The 20,444-nt window shown below is 44.7% G+C and overlaps 1 protein-coding gene across 1 annotated transcript; it reads left to right on the plus strand.

The window, feature by feature from the left end:
* The first annotated feature begins 1,145 nt into the window (after positions 1–1,145).
* Positions 1,146–9,845, plus strand: LOC142563286 (uncharacterized). Its single transcript, XM_075673841.1, has 3 exons — positions 1,146–1,361; positions 6,384–6,621; positions 9,613–9,845. The coding sequence occupies exons 1-3, from the start codon at positions 1,350–1,352 to the stop codon at positions 9,843–9,845; spliced, it is 483 nt and encodes a 160-aa protein (XP_075529956.1). The 5' UTR covers positions 1,146–1,349.
* Positions 9,846–20,444: the final 10,599 nt, after the last annotated feature.

Genomic DNA, 20,444 nt, shown 5'->3' on the forward strand with positions numbered 1-20,444 from the left:
CGTGAATTAACAAAATGCTCAGAGCAGCTTAGCTTCAGAATGAAGACGTGGAAGCCAATGCTTGGTCAAGAAAAGTCTATGGTCGGCGTCATATTGGCCAGGTGTTTTTTCTTTTTGGTAAATAAGCGTGCATGTGCTATATCACGTTGTATAGGTGTTTTATTATGATTTGGCATCCCTCAAGCTGACATCTAGCGTATGACGTAATAATTTTATTGAACGAACTATGCATAACGGTCTCCTTATTAAGTTACGCAGTTTAACTATGCCTCATTCTTCATATTTCTTTTAGGAAGTGCACCGTCCTAGCGCTCTTTCCTCTCGATATTGAAACGTCATGGTTAGGGTTCAAAGTTATCATGACTGGTTAAAGTTTGTTCTGCAACAATGCTAAAAAACAGTTCCGTCATTCTCACACAATGACAGCGTCACAAGTTCAAACGCAGAAAGCTCTTAACTGCATTGTCACCGAACAGCAAGACAACACTTTTTATTCCGTATTCAACCTTAACCATCCCCGTAACATTATAACGGATTTAATTTGCCAGAACCTTTTTTGCGGCATTGCTGAAGCATCGACAACCACCTTTGTGTTCCGATGCGCCTTTTTAGGGCTATCCATCGCAACGCTTAAGAGATAGGAATGCTGACTGGCGTTCAGATAAAAGCCAATTTAAATCTCCTTCAAAGATGATCGCTGTACTTTTTACTTCAAAGTGCTAGAAGAAGCGTTAACTGGAAGAGCTTTTCCGATTCCATCAAGTGGAACAGGGCGCTGCCTCTCAGCTGGTGAAGACATGCACTGCTCTAAATAAATGATCGTCTTTGATTCCTGGGGCGAGCACTTGTTTGAAAAACTAATCTTGCGTCCGGTGTACTTGCGTAGCAGCCGTCAGTGCCTGAGTACAATATTTCCGCTCAATAATAGCTGTGGCGTGTATTTGAAGCGCTGGAGATGTAGTGCTACACGTTTTTCGATGGCTACAATGTATCGAGCCTTGCAGTACCGAGATGAAAAGCCCGGTGCTGACGCAACCAGCCTTGCAAAAGAAAAAGAAGCGGTCTTTTCCCCCGCTTGTTTCGTCTTCGTCCAAGCAGAACGACGCGTTTGTCTCTTCTTTTTGGCGTGCCTTGCACCTTCGGTGAGCTGTACCCGGTCGACTGCAACCAAAAGCTTTTAGTTGAACACGAACAAAAACCAAACACGCCTCCCTTGTCCACGCGACAGCGAATCGGACTCGATTGATCCTGTTCCTGGCTAATGGTGCACTGCCAGTATATAAACTTGAAGCCGTTCTTGCAGCGGGCGCAGACTTTCGAGCAACACCCGAGCCACGGCAGGAGTTATCATGAAGTTTCTCGTAAGTGAAATTGCCAAATCTATAGCCTCTCTAATGTGCGTGATCTTGTACTTCTGAGATGACGACTTTAGTAGTAGGAAAAAAAGTCATGAGCGATTCGACTCTGGGAAGGCGGATGAACAGCGAAGCTGTGTAGCACACGACAGAGAGGTGGCATGGCAGGTAATATTGAACAAAGGTACAAACACATTTATTGCCTTGATCGGTAGTCATCGCGACGAAAGGTACGCACGCACATTTATTTTGATATTTCGCGTTCAATCGTGTTATACCTTCGTTATTTGCATTCGTTACAAATATTCGTGTTTTCATTTCGCGTTATATTGAGGCAAATAATTTGAAACCGAAGTCGCCGCACCGACTTGCAGTGGGCCAGATGCGCCAGTGCGTTCACAGAGGGAGGGGAACTATGGAAACTCTGGCATGATGAGCGCCATCGGAACCAGTAGTGGAAGAAGACGACGATGACGAACGCGCGAGCAGTGACACGAGCCATTGCTGATGGTGATATCTTTTGCTCACACGTGAAAATTTCACGGAATCTTAGCCGTAAGCCGCTTCGCTGTAAGAACTAATGCTCTCCGTTTCGTCTATACTGGCTTCGGAGCAGCCTTGAGCCGAGCTGTCCAAGCTTACGTCAGGCATGGTGCATGGCCGTGGCCAATTTATAACGTCAGTGGGTCCAGAGCCAGATGGCGTACGCTAGTACGAGAGCGAAACTTTTATAGTGAATGAGCGAGCGAGAAAACTTTATTTCGAATCAGAACGATTCGCGTCCGGCGAGTTAGTGGGCTGGGGCACCCGCCGAGGTTACGGTCAAAAGTTCCCGCCTCCCGGCGGCTTCCTTGGCCCGCTGGACTGCCCAGAGTTGGTCTTCCATGTTCGAGCTGAGCAGCGCGGTCTGCCATCGTGCGTGGAGGCTGTCGATGGAAGCTTCGCTCGCACTGTCCGGTATTACTTCCTGGCATTCCCATAGCATGTGTTTTAGCGTGGCTCTGATGCCACACACTTTTCATCTATCTGTTTTGTATGTGTCTGGGTAAATAGCCTGCATAAGTATCGGGCTCTTGTATGATTTGGTTTGTAGTTGTCGCCACTGGACAGCTTGCGATCTAGTGGGTTGTGGATGGGGTGGTGGATAAGTACATCTTTGCATCGAAGAAATTCGTCACCGGCAATTTGCGAAACACGCTGTAGGCTGGCACCTTTAAGTGTTTCGCGATTAAAACTGGAAAGTCTGAAGGCCACATGTAACGCATGCATTTGCACTGAAATTAATGCATTCACCTTGGATGTGCGTCCTTTTTTGAACGTCCGCTGTAGTGCTGGCGGCAGTATAAGCAGTAGCCGTAGCAGTGGTAACAGTAGTATCAATAGTAGTGGAAGGCGTTTCTTTGGGGGGGGGGGGGGGGGACTCGACCCCACGGTACCACGGTGTTAGCAGTATTTTATCATTTATGCGCAATGGTGCTAGTAACATTTGCAGGAATTCTGATGATTACTTTTCTTTATGTTTATTCATATTTTTATTTATCCCGTACCTACTGTTTCCAATAGATTACATAACAGTGACTGTTCAATAACAACCCGAATATATCTCTCTAATTTAGGCAAAACAGTGACTCTGAAATAAACTAGAGCATTCAATGAAAAGCTTTCTTTGAACTTTCTGCAAAGATGATAAGATTGTAGATTTTGTTCGAAGTAGTGAAGGTGTTCCAATATACCCACAGTACGTCATAGCCTAAGCGGGATCACGGTATCGCTCCTTTAAATGTCATTGCAGTAATTATATATTTAGTAATATATAATAGCTTGTAGTAGTATCCCGGATTTGATCTTCATTTAGTCGCATTTATTCGTTATTTTCTTTGTTCCACACAGCTCTCCAATTTAGGCATAGCAGTGACCGTGAAATTAAATGAAACACCGAATAGAAAACGTTCTTTGAGCGTTGTGAAGAAATGATACGATTGTTATGTTCTTTCTTCTTGCTTCTTATTCTGAAAAAACAATTTAAGCTCTAAATTATTTTTCCGGGCTTCAAAGACAGCCAATAGTTCGTTCTTTTTTTGTTCCTATTAGGAAGTTAGTTTAAACATCACACAGGTTGATTTAGGGGTAGCAGTAGGGCGTCGTTAGGTTTCAGCGCATAAATACTCCTCCGCATGACATTCAATAACTTCTTCCGACATTACAGCCGTCGATTTGCAGTTGCCGATGCTTGCTGAAACAAAGGGCCGCTACCTTTCCGTCCTCGAATTTCTTTTTGTCAGTTTTGAAACTTCCACGTCCCACGCTTCGCCTTTGTTTTGCAGCCTATTCACGCGAAGTGTGGAGTGCTTTCCCAAGAGAACGGGGGAGCACCTTCAACTGCCCGCATTCCCTCACACTTCGCGATGATTCTCGCAGCTCGCGTCGAAGGAGAGTTCGATTTCCTTTTTCAAATAACCGGCTAAACCGGCTAGAGTGGTTCGGACGAGGGAGTGCCTCAGAATAGGTGACGCGACGAAAGAGTCCATTACGGGTCCGTGAAACGCCAACCCGCCGCACCCCCCACCCTCCGCCTCCCCCCTCCCGTCCACCTACCCCCTACTGCTCTGCACTGTCAAGCCCTTCGAGACCCATTGCCACCCGAAGACAGTCCCGGCAGCCGCGTTTGTGCGGAACAAACAGGAACTGCCGGAGAACTTCCCATGAGCCAAAATCTCTTTGCACGGCGAGTACGAGCGGGGCTGGGGAGGAGTGAGTCTTCTAGAAACGGGAATCCTAGATGTGCTTGGGTAACCATATAGCGCTTCGTTACGCCATGCTTGTTACTTCAATTTTTTGTTGTTGTCACCTGGTGATTGCACCGGTGTTTGTTGATGAAGCTTCGCTGTTAAAACGGGAGCACTTAGCTCTTAAACTGGTAGTTCCTTTTGTTTTACTTCGCAAGCCTCCGGCGAGTGAGATTAGGGCAGTGGCAATCCTTACACTATCCGTTCTTTACGCCGATATTTGATTTTCCTCACGTGATTCCTGATTTCACGACGTAGGGTTGTTGGGAGGTTAATCCTACGACTTTGGTGGTTTGCGCTTCATCATCAAGCGACGCTTTGTCTTGTTGCAGTGTAATGCGAATTCTATAGCTGTATATGCAGGAAAAAATACAAAGAGCAAAGATTTTTGGCTCGAAGTTATGCAAGTGCGAATAGTTTCGAAGAAATCGATATCATATATGCTCGCGTATAAAGTTTATCAAAAGAGTGATCTATTGACGTCAAACTACTTCATCCCTAGACGTGAACAAACTAACTGAAGGTCTTCACAAAGGAAAGGGCCTTTATATTGGATAAATCAACAAGAGAAAGCTCTCGACACTATGTGACGAGCGGTGGGTGAACAAGGAAAAACCTCAGCTTGGAGCAAATTGCTTCGACGAGAGAATTTTCTTTGTCAGGCGCTGACAAGGGCTTTATTGTCGAAACGTTGGTTTCGTAACTTTTGTGCATAATTTTCACTTCCGACGCTGCGCGTTACAAAGAGGGTAGGCGGAACGGCACTGCCGTAAGGTATTCGAAAGCCCAGCGGATGAGACGAGGAAGAAGTTCATCAACACAGCCAGCAGCTTCTTATTTGCTGTCTCTTCGAAGGCTTTACGTGTACTTGGCAGAAGCTGTAATTCGTTCCTTTTGGTCCTGCGTTCTAGAATTCAGCCACAGAAATGGTTGCTGCACTGTCCAGGAATTTCTTATTGAGTGCAACCGAATTGGTCTGTAAAAAAATTCCGGTTTTGTGTGTTTGTTCTTTTCAGTGAATAAATATTGCTTCTTATTGGTATTATTGCTTCAATTCGAACATTTAATTTCACCTTTCAACAGGATTTGCTCAATGTCAGTCGCGAAAGATTATTCTTGAATAAAACTTGGAAAAACCCACCCATTTCTTGGCGAATTCTACGTTGAGGATGTGAGCCACATGTTCAATTAACAACAACTGTTGAGACGACGACGCTAGGTCTACCGCTTCATATAGCATTTCATTTTAGCATGTCGCCGTTTTAAAGTTCAAAGGAAAAGGTTTCTGAAAGAGCCTTCCCGACAGCTTGGCTTGAATTTGAACGCTCCGTTGGTCCTTTACATTGGTGCTACCAAACTAGATTTTAGCCACAGGACATTTGCGATTGCCCCAGCAATTTACTGCGCTAAACAAAAGGAATTCAATGCCAAACTTTTCTGTTTTGCTTTTGGTTTGTACTTAACATTTTCATTTTTTGTAACATGCAGATAAAATGTTTCAAATCTATACCAGGGAACCTTTAATCCACAGAAGTTCCAGTTGAGAGTTTTGCTTGAAATTATATTCATCAAAATTAGTAATTTTTGTGAACTCCGTTATCACCCAATTCGCGGCCAATCCAAAAAAGTCGTTTGCACCAGGACGCTGGGGAACAACAACAGTAAATAAATGTAGCCGTGGTCGCTTGCAAAGGCGACGTTCTCACCAGCCTGAGGCTCCCTTTATTCGTCCAGTATGCATCACTTCAAGTCTCCTTCTTCCCGTGAAGCTTTTGTATTGTTTAGATTTCGATTTTATAAGTACAATTAAACACAATATTGTGCTTTAATGGGCTCGTTGAAGGCGTAAGGTTTAAAGAATTGTTTTTGTATTGCTGCATGATACTCGAGTACTATATCGATGTTTACAACCTTAAGATTATACTAAGTGCATCAATGATGTTAGGAACAGGGAAATACGTGTGAAAAGTAGTACATATGTAGTAGTTCAAGATTATGTCTTAATATAGTAAACGGTGTGAGAAAGCAGAAGGAAACACATAACATGCTTGTATCCCTTGAGGAGATTCTTAATTGGCCTAGTTGGGAAAGATTGCCAACCTCTCAATTTATAAGAAACTATCAAAACGAGCTTACTCTTGTATCACAGAGTGAGGCAGCTATTCAGAGCTGCACTGTTATTTCTGCATTCTATATTGCCGATTCGTTGTGATTTAAAAGTCATCTACTTTAATTTCGACAGATTTGCAGCGCTGTTCTCTTCGCCTTTGCTTTCGTTGTGTCCCATGCTGGATACCATGGATATGGTGGACATGGTGGGCACGGAGGTTATGGTGGACATGGCGGCTATGGTGGGCACGGCCACGGCGGGTACAGCCACGGTATCACGCACTTCTTTGACAACCAACGTGCCCATTACGGACACGGCGGCTACGGCTACGGAGGATATGGAGGCCATGGACATGGCGGCTATGGACACGGCGGATACGGCGGTCACGGCTATCATGGCTAAGGCTTCGGTTGACACGTCTATGAAGAGAAACCCTAGAAGTCATTGTACAGTCTGTGCATAGGAAAATAAATGCATTTTGTTTCAAAAGCATGCGTGAAACTGGGCAACTGGTTTGCGTTGGCAGTCATGGGTGAGGACGACCGCGATAGCAGGCTCGCTTGCAAAAAAACTGGTAAAACGGGGATCGATCAACACCGCCAACGTCATTTTAGTTTCACTGCAGGACTAAGGCGTTTCCCAGCGATCTCCAGTCAGGCCTGTCTTCCGTGAGCTCACTCAAACCAGTGCCTGATAATTTTCTAATTCCATCCCACCTCACAACCCTCGGCCCGCGTCGACCACGTTTCCCTATCCAAACAACTGAATGGTTATTCTATCTTTTGTATTGCACGCCACTACACATTTTCTTATTCACACCATCGCATACATACTGTGCTATGCTGCAAAAGCCCATACTTGATGGGCTTGTGATAAACCACGATCCTGACAAGCGTGGTTTGTGCACTTATTGAGACGTAATTATGGTTTCCTAAATATAGATATGTATACGCAGGATCTTGGAGAACGTTATATGGCAATGGATGGAAAGCTGCAGGAGGGGAGCTTCTGTACGTGTGCTAAGGCGCCATGTAGTCCCACGGCATCTGGCAGCCCTTTAGGTTTCTTAGAACAGACACGAAATCAGCGTACCTTCCACGTGTGTCAGTTCCGCATTCATCCTAAACACGGAACACAAAAGCGTTAAAAGAGGTTGCAGGTCACTGAGTGTTGTATTTTCTTCATAATTCTAATAATAAAAATCTGTTTATATCTTCTGTTGCCCAGCTTAAGCTAGCGCGACTGAGAATGTGAGATAAATTCAGAAGTGCTTTTAGTTGTACACGCCTTTGTCTCCTTAGCTTTTCTTTTATTGCCACAGAAAGTTTCCCCGTGAACATAATTGCTTCTGAGTATTCCGAGTATTCGTAATATAAACAACAGTCGTCTGTGACTTCGGCACACCAACATGTCTTCGTAAAACTTGAAGCTGAAGTAATCGCGTTCGACATCTGGTTGCATATTCCTGATAACGTATCGGCATGAGCACTGATATGAGGATGCACTGACACGCAGAATTTTAAAACAGAACGCAGCGGAGACAAATAAAATTTTGGCTGTGAAATTCATGAATCACTTAAATTATTAAAAAAAATTCCGGCGAAGGAGAATTATTCGGTGAATGGTGCCTTTTATAAATAGCGGGCCTGTCTGTTTGAGTAGTTCTTTTTACTGAATTTTCCTTTTTATTTCAAATTATAGTGTTCAAAGAACAATGTACACCCTAATTTCATCACAGAACGCGCAGCTGAAAATCCCGGACGGAGCAACGACAAACTGTATCTAGTTTCCTTCGCTGAAATCCACAGGTGAGTATTACGTTTCTTCTACATTTCTGTAGAAGGACATGAAAATAGTAGCGCATGTAAGAACAGTTGTAGCGTTCACTAGGAGTTTATGGTATAACGCGTCCTCTCGGGCAACGAGAAATCATGAATTTGAGCCGACACCATCCGATCGTGTTACTTTCTTTAAATATCCTCCCGATTCGCCGAAATGAAAATACTTGGACTTCGATAAAGTGGCCTAACGACAAGCAAAATGTGCGGTCCCTCCTACTTTTCACCGCTGCAGTTACGTTCAGCTGCCGGCCACTGAGCCCAATTGAGGCCTTGACCATAATGCCAGTCATACCGTGTGCCCACGGGCCATTGCGAGTTGTTAGCTCACTCCGGATTCCAGGAGCCTGGCCCAACGTTCAAGTAAATGGCCGGCTCGTTAACCCTCGAAGCGTGCGAAGAAAAACGAAATCAGACAAAGAAGTACAGCTGCAAGCGTGAAAGTACAACAAACTGCTACTACTTTAGAAGGACGCAGTCATCGCGAACAATCACGGAAAGACAGTGTGGAGCACAAAATTGGCTTCTTACACTAGAATGTGTGTCACTGGTTGTTTCGGCAGCTGAATCATTTGTTTCTTTTGCTCTTTCAGCATTGCAGTGGTGCCCAGTGACCCAGCTTAAGCCTTGTCAGCCTACGCGGAATTTGGGCTGGAAGGCTTCAAGCTAGAGAAACCAAAGGAAAAAAAAAAAACGAAATGGTGGACGCTGAAGCCCCAGGGAACGGGACAGAACTCTTCGTGGACTGTGTGACCCTTGAAAAATGTCATCTTGTAATGGTGGGGGCGCATTTTTTTGCTTTTTTGCGTGTTGCCATTAACTCGTGTCGTCAAAAACACGTGACGTATTCGCAGGGCGTGTTCCCGTATATAAGGCTCTCACATTTGGCTGAGTAGAACAGAGACTCGCCGTCACCAGGACAGAAAGGATATCAATATGAAAGTCACCGTAAGTGGGCGTTACCGGAAGATGTATATTGTTCTTGGATACTTTCGGGGGAGTTGAAGAGAAAGCTAGGCACTGAGAGCAAACTGCCCAAGTGGTAGCTTCTGTAGGGTCCTCCCTTGTAGCTTTTTGTATAACTTGACAGTTAAACCGTCGATAATATCAATTGCTTAACAGTACCTTGCATGTACAAAATTTTTTGCACCATGCATGCCAAACATGCAACGATTGGCAAGGACTAAAATCGCATCTAATTTTCTCGGTGAGGTTTCAAGCACTGAAGCAATTACCGCTGAACTGTTGGGTTCTTTAGAATGATTTTGTTGGGACTGTATCTAAGATTAACTGGAAGTGAGGCCGTGAATAATTCGGTATCTTCTTACTAAAATTACGCGAATCTGAGCCACCAGAATATCATCCGTGAAACCACCTATAACAAGATGCGATTCACTCCTAACATATTGTGTGCCTCAGCTTTTGCTTGTAGTCTGCAGGTCTTCAAGGGGTTTGGTTCAGTGAATGCCTCTAAACGCAGGTGTGTCTCCTTGTCGTTCTTGCCCTTGTGGCTCTGACCTCAGCCGGCTACGGCATTGGCTATGGTGGATACGGAGGTTACGGCTTGGGCTACGGTGGCTATGGTGGCTATGGTGGCTACGGTGGCTACGGTGGCTACGGACTTGGATTTGGAATAGGCCGCACCTACTACTTCGACAACCAGAGGGCGGCACCTTACTTCGGATATGGTGGATACGGGCTCGGATATGGTGGCTACGGTGGCTTCGGCGGATACGGTCTCGGCTTCAAGGGCTAGCATCTACGGCTAAGCGCTTCTTCTGCATACATGTTCTGGTGAGATGATTTCGAGGGGACTTTTACGGGCCCCCGGCTCCATATTTTTGGTTCTCACTGTGTAAAAGTTGAACCAATGTGCACGCGACAGCATAGAAGGCTGTAAGTTTCGGAGGGGTTCCTTTAAGTCCGTACTTATTTTAAGGGAAGTTTTGTGTAAGCGACCTATACAAGTAGCACAAACACGTGTCAGACTGCATAGAAAGCTATTTTTCTTGGACGCAGTAGTGCTGAAATGTGTAATTCACATGATCAAAATGAAGGTAGGTATAACTAATTTCGAAGATATTACAGTGCTCACTTTTCGTAGCACTTGTACGCGAGATATCATCGACTAAAACTCATGAGCGCTGGAAGCTGCAAGCAGCGAATAGTACTGTAGAAGCGATTTTCAAGCATTATTGTTGAGCATGATGGCGTCGTAAGAGAATTTCGTCGCTTGGCTACACTTCTGAGCGACTGCTGTAATACAAGTGTGGCCGTTGATACCAAAACACGAGGGTCGAAGTTTCAGGAAGTACAGAGCGCACAGTACCGAAGCGTCATATGCGGCACGTTATGAGACCTTCTCTATGCAGTGAAACTGAATAATAATAGTTGCCATAAAATTCGCACTTTTTTTAAGACCGCCCCAAGGCCTTCTTTACCCTATCAGCTCTTCTAAATCGAATGTTGTCGTTGGGTTCCGTTCATTCACGACAATTTCAATAGTTGTCCAATCTATCTACGAAATAAGGTTTAGACAAAAGCACTACCAAAGATTGGCCTTGAGAATACGCGGTGTGCCCCCTTGATATTTAGTTCATTGGGCACACTGGCTACCGTCCTGGGATGTTTATTCAACTGAGCATACCAAATAGAATTAGTGACCCGTGTTGTGTAGTGAAAATGTCCGCTTATGGAAAAGTTCATATGCGCATTTTTGGCATGCACTTCACAACTCCTGCTTTCCAAAAGCGGATTCTGGCTTCATAGCTTATACAAATTATAGTAAGGTGGCTTAACTGTCGTGAACGTGAGGATGTGGCTTAACCATGACTAAAATATGTGCGCTTAGCAGTAGGGAATATTGCTTGCCGCTATTAGGCATCCAGAAATAATTAAACACGTTCTGTATGTGTATTCAAGGACACTCATGATTTCTCAATATATAGTTAGCGGGGATACAGGACATTTTCATGTCAAAATGAAGGCTGAATTCCGAGTAACTGAAATTGAATGACCGTGACGCAGAATTCGTTTTGTTAGACCATACATTTGAGAAATCATTCGCATTTTGTCCAGGCAGTAAATATTAATGTATTAGGCAACATCTTGCAGAGGTGCGTTGCAAAGGAAGGAGTAGCTACGTGCAAGTCGGCAATATTTCGCCCAATTGCGCAGCGGAAACGCGTGACCAGCAACTTCCAGGCAGCCACGCAAAACTCGCGACTGACCCTGTCAGAAAAAAAATATGACGAAAGACGCAATCCGAGGGCTTCTTGCTTGTTGTCTTCGCTATCTGTCATTGTTTCCTGGCGTCGCAAAGTGACCTTCGGTTGTTTTCTCTTCTTTTCTCCTTGTAACCACAGTGCCACCTTGCATCTGCTTTTCACTTAACGGCCGGATTTCAGCTTCTCGCGTGAGTTTTTCGCGTGCGAAACTTTCTTCGGCTAGCCCGGCGCGGCGACTCAGCGTACCTTTCTCCCACGCGAAATTCGCAGAACGAAGCAGACTGCGGTAGTTTTGCCAGTAAAGCCCAGGGTCGAAACAAATTCGGTTGGTTCCAAGCGAGCCAGCCTGCTTTTCTTTTTGCTTCTCAATCTCCGAGTCGGCGCATTAAGCATTCGTTCCTATTGAACGCAAACTCGCGTGTTCCAATCGTCTCTGCGGGCCGAATGCAAGGACCTCAGCAGAAAATCAGCGATGCGTCATAACGGACCGGCTGGCCTTGAAGCAATCTCGCGTAAAGCTGGCGCTCTAAAAACCCGTGAGGCGAAAGAAAAAAAAAAATATCATAACGAGAGAAAGTCTGAGAAGTGGAGAATTGACCAGGAATTTAGTGGGAAAAAGAAAATGGCAGCAACAGATAAGGTTTGTACACCGGTGGCGTGTGGCGCGGACCGTTCTACAACACACGACATGCTCACGGAGCTCTCCCCTCACGTCACAGCCGTCCGTTGCCCAATGGTCTGACCTCGTTCGACGCGGGCAGCATAGCGCTCCTCGAAGGAGTGCCAGGTGGCCCGTGATGGCGGGAGAAGGTCAATCCACCGACTCCCCCTCTCTCCACCAACCCTCCCCGTCGTCTTTCATTCTTCACGTCCCAAAGCCCAACGCTTGACCACTTTCGGTGGTCGGCGAACCGAGACGTCAGAATGCTGCTTCGGGTTATGTAGTTTTCTTTGTCGGCCGCGGCTCTACGTCGCAGGAGAACTACCTCAAAAAAAAAAAAAGAAAAAAAAAACCGCTGCGCACTTTCTCTCTTCTCCGCCAAGCATCCCAAACTTCGTACCCGGTCGCGCCGGCGATCGCGAAAGTGCTAAGAGGAGGCGTTTCCCGGAAGGAACGGCTGTATTTGGTGCAACCGCCACCCCCCCCCCCCTGATCCCCGCGCTGCCTTTAGAAGTGGTGGGGTGCGCTGTGTGTGTGAGTTCCTTGAGCAATAAACGACTTTGAGGAAGATTGGACGGAGGGATATGCGGAATTGCGATGGTTCCTGGGAGCACTCTGGCTGGCGCAGCCGCGACGAAGCTGTGAGGTACCGGAAGCATGTGTTGAGCGCGGAATCCGGTGTGCTGTGCGCAGAAGTCGAACATTTGACCTTTTTGCTTTCAAACTGCATTATTCGCTCTCGGTATCGCATGTGATTCCCGGCACCTCGCGTTGCTCATGTTGCACTTTATTTTCGGCTGAATTCTTTTTCCACGCCACGGCTCAGCGGGACTTGTTACGGCCAAAGCGTGTTTGGCAACGACAGGTCTTTCGCTTGGACGCACAATTGACGTAAATTGTAGCCTGTGAAATTTATGAAAATTTGTGGAGCGCAAATGTAGTGGTCAGTGCTTGCGAATACAGTTTACTTGAATTGTGCTACGTCCCGCTTTAATGAGGAACTGCTGAATTTGTATATGTACTCTTTATTTTTCAGAAGGACCGGGACCTACAACATGGCGGACAACTTTTGACCAGCGAGCTCTGTGTTATATGTCAATATTTTCAATAAATGTGCCTCAGCAGCCAAAGACAACGTTTTGCATCTGTGTAAACTTGACATTTACAGCTGCTAAGATTACAGTTTATGGATACGGTCCGATGTTGACTCTAAGGTACTCCAACGGCAGGGCAATCTTTATCTCTAGATAAAGTAGGTGCTGCGCTGTAGATGGTGATACCGTGAGTTACGGGGGGTGTTCAGTGAGAGCTCCGAGCCCTGCCCTGTTCAATGATGCCCCTCACACGTCTTAGTAGCAAGCTACCAAATGTAATGCGCATTAGCGCTACCTGCATAGTGACGGCTCCGTCAATGTGTCTGCCGATGCGTGCATGGTGGCAACGAGTACGCCTTGTAGCTCTGGCTGCACGCGTGTTTAGAGGCTACAAGTGGTAAAAGCAAAATGCGCTGCCGTTGTGTTCATTTGCTCGCTGTCCTATACAGAGCAAAAAGTTTTTGTTTTGGTTTGTCACGGTTTCGATTGGTTTGTTTCCTTTTGTTTTTGGTTTGGATTTGGTTTGGTTTCGTTTTCTGCATGGATAACAAGGCTTTCTTTTGTTTTGGTTTGTCAATGGCTAACATCGTTTGGTTTGGGTTAATCTCATGGCTAACACATCTACCTTTAAACGCAACAATTGTCAGTCAGTGATAAATGGTCACTGAAAAAAAAACATATAGACAAGTGCGAATGTCGATGTGCTATGATCCGTATACATGAAATTTCAGATGCAGTGTGGGAGCTATCTCAGCCATGCAAGTCTCTAACGTCACGACTTTCGGCACAGCTGGCACAATATGAGTCAGGAATCTCCGTTATGCGCGTTTAGAGAGGTCTCTTCTCACCGATCATCAAAATCCATTGCATATAACTATAGAGTATTTTCATGGTTATATTGCGCTCAGTTTTACAAACACGATATTAAGAAAGGACAGGACGTGGACAGACGTAGCGTCCTGTCCTTCCTTAATATCGTGTTTGCAAAACTGAGCGCAATATAACCATGAACGTTCACCAACTAGGCCCCTTCATTGCTTTACTAAATACAGTATTTTATCGTGCACCGCTGTTGTTTTACCTTTTGTACCATTGCAGTCTCCGCCAGTGGCGGGCTTTTCACTTGCCAACTAATCCAAGCAAGGCACATGTGCAGCTTGACATTGAATCGCACGCCCAAGCTAGGCTCCCAGGTGGCTGATGCGGTAGCGTTACAGCAGGTATCGGTGCGCCGAAAAACCACTGTTTGTCAATGCCGATTCGTTCAGTAGCAAATAAATACGCGCGAAACATTTTCTTTCTTTGTGTGTGTCTGTGCTAAAACAAAAATGTAGGCCTCTGAAAGCCCAACTATCCCGAAACTACTAAGCACAATCCTAAGACAAGAAAAAGAAGGAGAAGACATGACCAAAATAATAACAAACTCTACACGCACTAACTGAAGTCCCAAAAAGAATTATTATTATTATTATTATTATTATTATTATTATTATTATTATTATTATTATTATTATTATTATTATTATTATTATTATTATTATTATTATCCGAGTCTATAGCGTGTGCCCACTAAGAGGTAAAGACCAAGAATCGAGCGGCAATAAGTAGCTTAAGAGCAAGCCTTCTCTAACAGGAGAAATGAAATGTCTAAAACGAAAGATCGAAAAAGCAGCAATAGTAAGGTGACTGTTTGGGCATGTCGGTAGGACATGAATGCTGCTTTTTGAGCCCAAGACGGGGACAGAGCAGAGGCTAAGACACACCGGCGTAGTGTTTTATTTTGGAAAAAGTGACCAAATACGTATAAGGCAAAATCTGCCACACGTCACGTGTGCGCCACCTGCAGAAAATTCCTGTCTCTACACAAGAAGGATAGCTCCTTGCTGGAAAGGGCGAGAGACGCTTTTGACACACAGGTTTTGACACACCTGACAATTAATTCTGCCTCGATGAGCTCGCGAGCTTACCGATTACGACTTTTGCTGACAATTGAGCAGGCACTATACACCGGTTTACATGTGACCGCTTTTGTGGCGTTTGCCTAATTACGTATGCGATTTCTACAGTGTGCATCCGAAAATTCCCTTCGAATTTCTATCACATTCTAGCGATGCTCCTGAAGCTTGTGATTACATCGTCCGCTCTGACCAACATAGTCGGACCCGCAATTCAAAGGCACATTGCAAGCTGTTCCTTCCGCACGTTCAACGAACTTTGACTTATGTATGTTTTTGCATGCAAGCTCTGTGGGGCCACCCGCACTAGTTAATCTGCACAGAAATTGCAGTTCATCGGGAGTGAAAAAAAAAGCACTTTTGGATTGGCCCGCTGGTTAATCTTTTTCAGTCGATGCGATATGTCGTGGATGTACGTATTTACCGCAACTTTTTTGTAAAGTGGGGAAGACCGAGTGGCATTTGTTATTTGTGGTGACATGCGCTTCAAGAGCAACGCTAGCGAGGTCATGCGTAGTGTACCCCGCGTTCCCGGGGCTATGTGACTGTTCAGAGAAGCTGTTGGCCATGATCTCTGAGCAAGACTCGCATAAAGAATTGTACAGGCATAACTTCGCGATGCCCCTTTTTACTAGCTTTGAGTGCGCTGACGCTGACTCTCGTGTGTCTTAGCTCCATCTCTGTCCTCGTCTTCTGCTCAAAAACCTGCGTTCGAGAACGGCAAGCCAGTGAGTAGTCATACTAACTGAAACAAAATTATTAAAGATGCATTAATGAAGGAGACAACAAAATGCCCCATTCATAAAGAATTTGGAGAACCAATTTTAGTGAAATGAATAGTGCTCGAACGAAAGTAAAGCTGCAAAAAAATGAGCATGGTAGAAAAGTATTGTCATCATTATTGTTATTGTTGCATCGCCGGTACAGTTGCTGTTGTCTTCGTCGTCGTCATTATTCTTGTTGGTTTGGTAAACAGCAGCTTCTTGAGTGCCAGAATTTTGTTTGTTTTTGCCGTAGCCAAATTATCGTTGAGCCAGGTATTACTTGAGCTTTACTAGAGGTGCTGTAATCAGTAGTCACGACACTTGATTGGCGTCCGCTCCTTTCACCAACTTGCCTTTGCAAATCCATCAGAGCATGAAGAAATTTCTCTTCAGCATAACACTGTTTTGCACATTAACATGCAGATTACGCGCAATGAAGATTATAGTCCTGAGATCATACAGTACTGCTGAAAGACTCTTCAGGAATGCGGTAGAACGACAACGCGTCCGGTACACTGCGCACGGCATATCTCAATTTCACCCCGAAGTGGCGCAAAGCACCCTTTGGTACCCGCCCGTCTATACCCAAAGTGCTCATTGTTGCCAAACTATGGTCTATGTCCAGTGCAACATCGAGCCTGTGCATAGGCCATCCATCACTGATGCCGCGAAAGATATCATCGCGGTTTCTCGCATATGTGACCACACTTTGTTTTTTTTTCTTTCCTTGTATGCGCTATCATTAAACCCGTAAGGCAGCGAGAAACCCACGACGGGGAGCACACGCATACGAGGTCACTCCGGACTGGTCTCTGAAAGCTTTCGCAGGCCCCAAAGCGAGAAGGACAAAAAACCGGGACGCCCATTGGAGTTTTTGTTTTCAATCTCGTTTTGCCATTTCACCTTGAAAACATCCGCGACGTCAGAATACAATGGGCACCCATTGTCAGGCGCACTGCAATTCAGCCCAGTCAGACGCTGGCGCGGCAACAATGAACCGCGCCCGCGACCTATCACTCGCTGAACCATATGCCTACTTTTGAGTGCGTGATCGTGAAGGTATGCGGAGGTACACGATTGTTTTTTTTTTCTATGCCTCTCTTTCTCGTTATCATTCCATCTAGTTTCTCGTTCAAACCAGTCGGAGAGAGTTAAGGCAAAAAGAAAAAAAGACCTAATGATTAGCCGCTGTATGAGATTCAACATATGCCACCTTAATTTCTTTAAAGCACATTTCCGTGCTCCATGGGGACGGCGTTAAATGATTTCGCTGATAGCGTATTCAGAATAACACATTTTTTTTCATGTATCTCCGCACAAAAAACACACACAGTTTAGCGTGAAATCATTGCAGGAACCTCTATCCATTACGGCTTGTGTAGAGTTCACGAAAAAAACATGTAGTTGTTAATATTTATTTTCAGCAAGAAGAGGACACTGTGACATATGCACGTTTTTCCACAAAAAGCAAGTTGCAAAATAGCACAATCCTTAAACAGAGAAACGACATTATGCTTTATGACAGATCAACAGCAATGCATTAGGAATCGAAGGCAAATTCTTGCTGACGTTTCAATGTAGCATCAGATATTCCATAGGTTTTCGCACGGAATGATGCCGAAGTATTTTGCACGAATAAAATCTTCAGAACGAAAGTTCAGGGCAGTATTAGATACCTCAGAAGTATTTTACGCGTATCATCCAACTGTATTGAGAATAATTTATGAGACAATAAGGGTACAAGTAAAACAAGCTACCGTAAGGTCAAATTGCAAGAAATTGTAATAGTTTAGTAATAGGTCAACGCTTCAGGATTTTGCTGATAGTTATGAAACAGTACTTATGGCTAACTTTTTCCTAAAGATCCTTTTGTTTGAAAAAATAAAGAAACATTGGTGAACTTTCCCGCCAATGACAGCCCCATAGTAAACCTGGAAAACAACTTTCTTCAATACCATGCACACTTGACACCTTATGGACAAGTGTAATTGCCTACAGGCGGCAAACCAGAAGATTGTTTTCCTTGCTTGGTTTTGGTATGAGTATAAAGTTTGTTGCCAAATATCTTCGGCCAACACTGAACGACAGATAGGAGAGAGAGAAAGAGAGAAGGGAGATGGGAAAGGTAGGGAGGTTAACCAGTCTGAATCCAGTTTGCTACCCTACACGTGGGAAGGTCGGCAGCGTTATTTGCAGCATCGGAGCTCAATACCTGGACGATGATGATGAAGTCTGGCAGGCGACTCACTTTCTTTTTGAAAGCACGGCCATAGGAGACAGACCGATGCAAAGATCCCTGGCTGTAACGGTATCATGCAGGTAACGTAATGCAAATGCAACGTTTGTGGCATTAGAGCTTAATCCCTGGACGATGATGATGAAGTTGACAGGCGACTCACTTTCTTTTTGAAAGCATGGTCAGAGGAGACAGACCGATGCAAAGATCCCTGGCGGCAACAGTGTCATGCAGGTAACGTAATGCAAATGCAACGTTTGTGGCACGTGCATGCATAGAAATGTGAGACATGTGTTAAGCAACGTTTACAGATTCTGTATCTCTTGCAGCACAGTAGCACATACCCATTCAGAAACCCCAGGTTATTACATGCGAGTGTGACATACATGCAGCCTGTGATCGGTTCCTAAGGATGGTGTAGCGCTCAATGTGCGTTTTGGAGCCTAAATTACGTCGCCACTACAAAAAGTGGGTGAACCTGGAAACAGGGGATGAATTCTAGACGTTTTCAACTAATTTGCGCGTGAGTACATGGTGATAGAACACATGCTAATGCGCTAGCAGAAGTATGCGGAAGTCGGAGATGTCCTTATTGAAAGTGCAAAAGTACCCGTGGTATTCTGCTCTGACGACTCGCGAAGTCGGCATGTCGGCATATCCGGGCATGAAAACGAGTTAGCCCAGTCAAGAGGGATCTTTGTTAAATGTTTCAAAAACGCCTATTGATCAGTTCCCTTTACTGAAACAGTTATCACTATCGCTTCAATGTGGGAGGTGGGCCAAGAGAAAGAGGTTAAGAATCCGGGATATCTAAAAGTTACTATTTTATTTTGCAACTTTGATCACGACGCTGCATTTATCGAAGCAATTCGTCTTTTTTTCTTCTACATTTTCATATATAAGTGTTTGCCGTACTCATATTATCGCGTTGCTGTGGTTCTTTTGTGTGTGTTTGTGTGCGATCTGTTTTCCCCAACGAGGGCCGCCGCTCGTACGTCAAAACGAACACTCAAATGCTTGTGGACTGCGCAGAAAGAAATGTTTTTGCGTTCATATGCAAACTTTAGAACAGTTGTATGAAGTCTTTTCTTTATTCTTTATTTCACTTTTGTTTTTTGTGCTTTTTTTTCCTTATGAATTAGTACAAAATGACTATTCGGTGCCGTCTGGCAGGTACCAACATCTCCTTGAATACTTTTAATTAAAGAAGAAAAGCAAATCACTGCATATCAGGCGGGCGATGCCAGACGAACGCGCGAATTTCCCCGGGAGATCAGCGTCATTCACGGGTGTGACCGGCTCTGTAAAATTCGGCGATGTAAAGGCTCAGTAATTTTTCTCAGCAGGCAACTATCATCCCAGAGGCGTAGATAGAAATGTAGGCGAAGCTGTAAACGGAAGGATGCATTTTAGCAGTTCTGATCTTGGGCGCGTTTGAATTTGTGCTGAAAGTAGAGGTGGTAAAGTGTCAACAGTGGTCGGTTAAGTTTAATCAGGGACAAACCTGCTAAATCATAAAAAGAAATTAAAAGCTGCACAGGCCATCCGCTGAATCGTGAGTCCAAAGCCAGCAAGAAGATTAATCTGAATTCGAGATGTCTCACTGAATTTACCTTGGCGGGAACGAGCCGAGAATGTTTACTTCTTTTGCTATTTTGCTCCCGAGCCACAGTTGGCGCCAACCCCACCCCCCTCACCCACCAATAATATATTATAGAAAGGCTCTGTATAAACAAGGCATGTGGAAGCCACTTGCAAAGCGTGTTCTAGTGAAGTCTGAATGGGGCAACATGCGTGCTACTTCTCAGCGAGTGCGAACATTCCGCTTTTGTGCGGAAGTTACAAAACTAGGCCGAAAATCCGCCCTACGTAATTGCATAGGAAAAACCCGCTTAAGGCAACGGCACTTGACTGGATGGGTGGGGCGTCTAAATAAATTAATAAAAAACACTAAACCTCCGTCTACTTTCAGACCTACTACGAAACAGCCAGTTTATTCAAGAAATGTGACAATGTTCTCAAGGCCTACATGTTTATTTTTTTAAATACAGGGCTGTAAATATGCAGAAGAAGTTTTGGATCATATCGCAATAATGTTTAGGGCATGTCGTAAAAACCGTTATAACTGCAAAAAGTAATCGATCACGGAGATTGTTCTCGTATAGATGATTAGTTTATGACAAGAAGAGACGAAATATATGTTGCAAGCAGATGTGCTGGTTATTAATTGGTTTAGAACAAGGCTAACTGCTGGGCAAGTTGCTATATATTTGACCCTTTATTGACGAAAGTTGCCTACCGGCAACTCACGAGGATATTGTTTTCTTGCTGAGCTTCGGCTTTGAGTTCGTTTTTTGGCTAAATGTCCTCGATAAACGTTGATGGACAAGCAATAAGCATGATTTGTTGGTCTAGAGC

This window comes from Dermacentor variabilis, chromosome 11, assembly GCF_050947875.1.
Source record: "Dermacentor variabilis isolate Ectoservices chromosome 11, ASM5094787v1, whole genome shotgun sequence".
Classification (NCBI taxonomy): Eukaryota; Metazoa; Arthropoda; class Arachnida; order Ixodida; family Ixodidae; genus Dermacentor; species Dermacentor variabilis.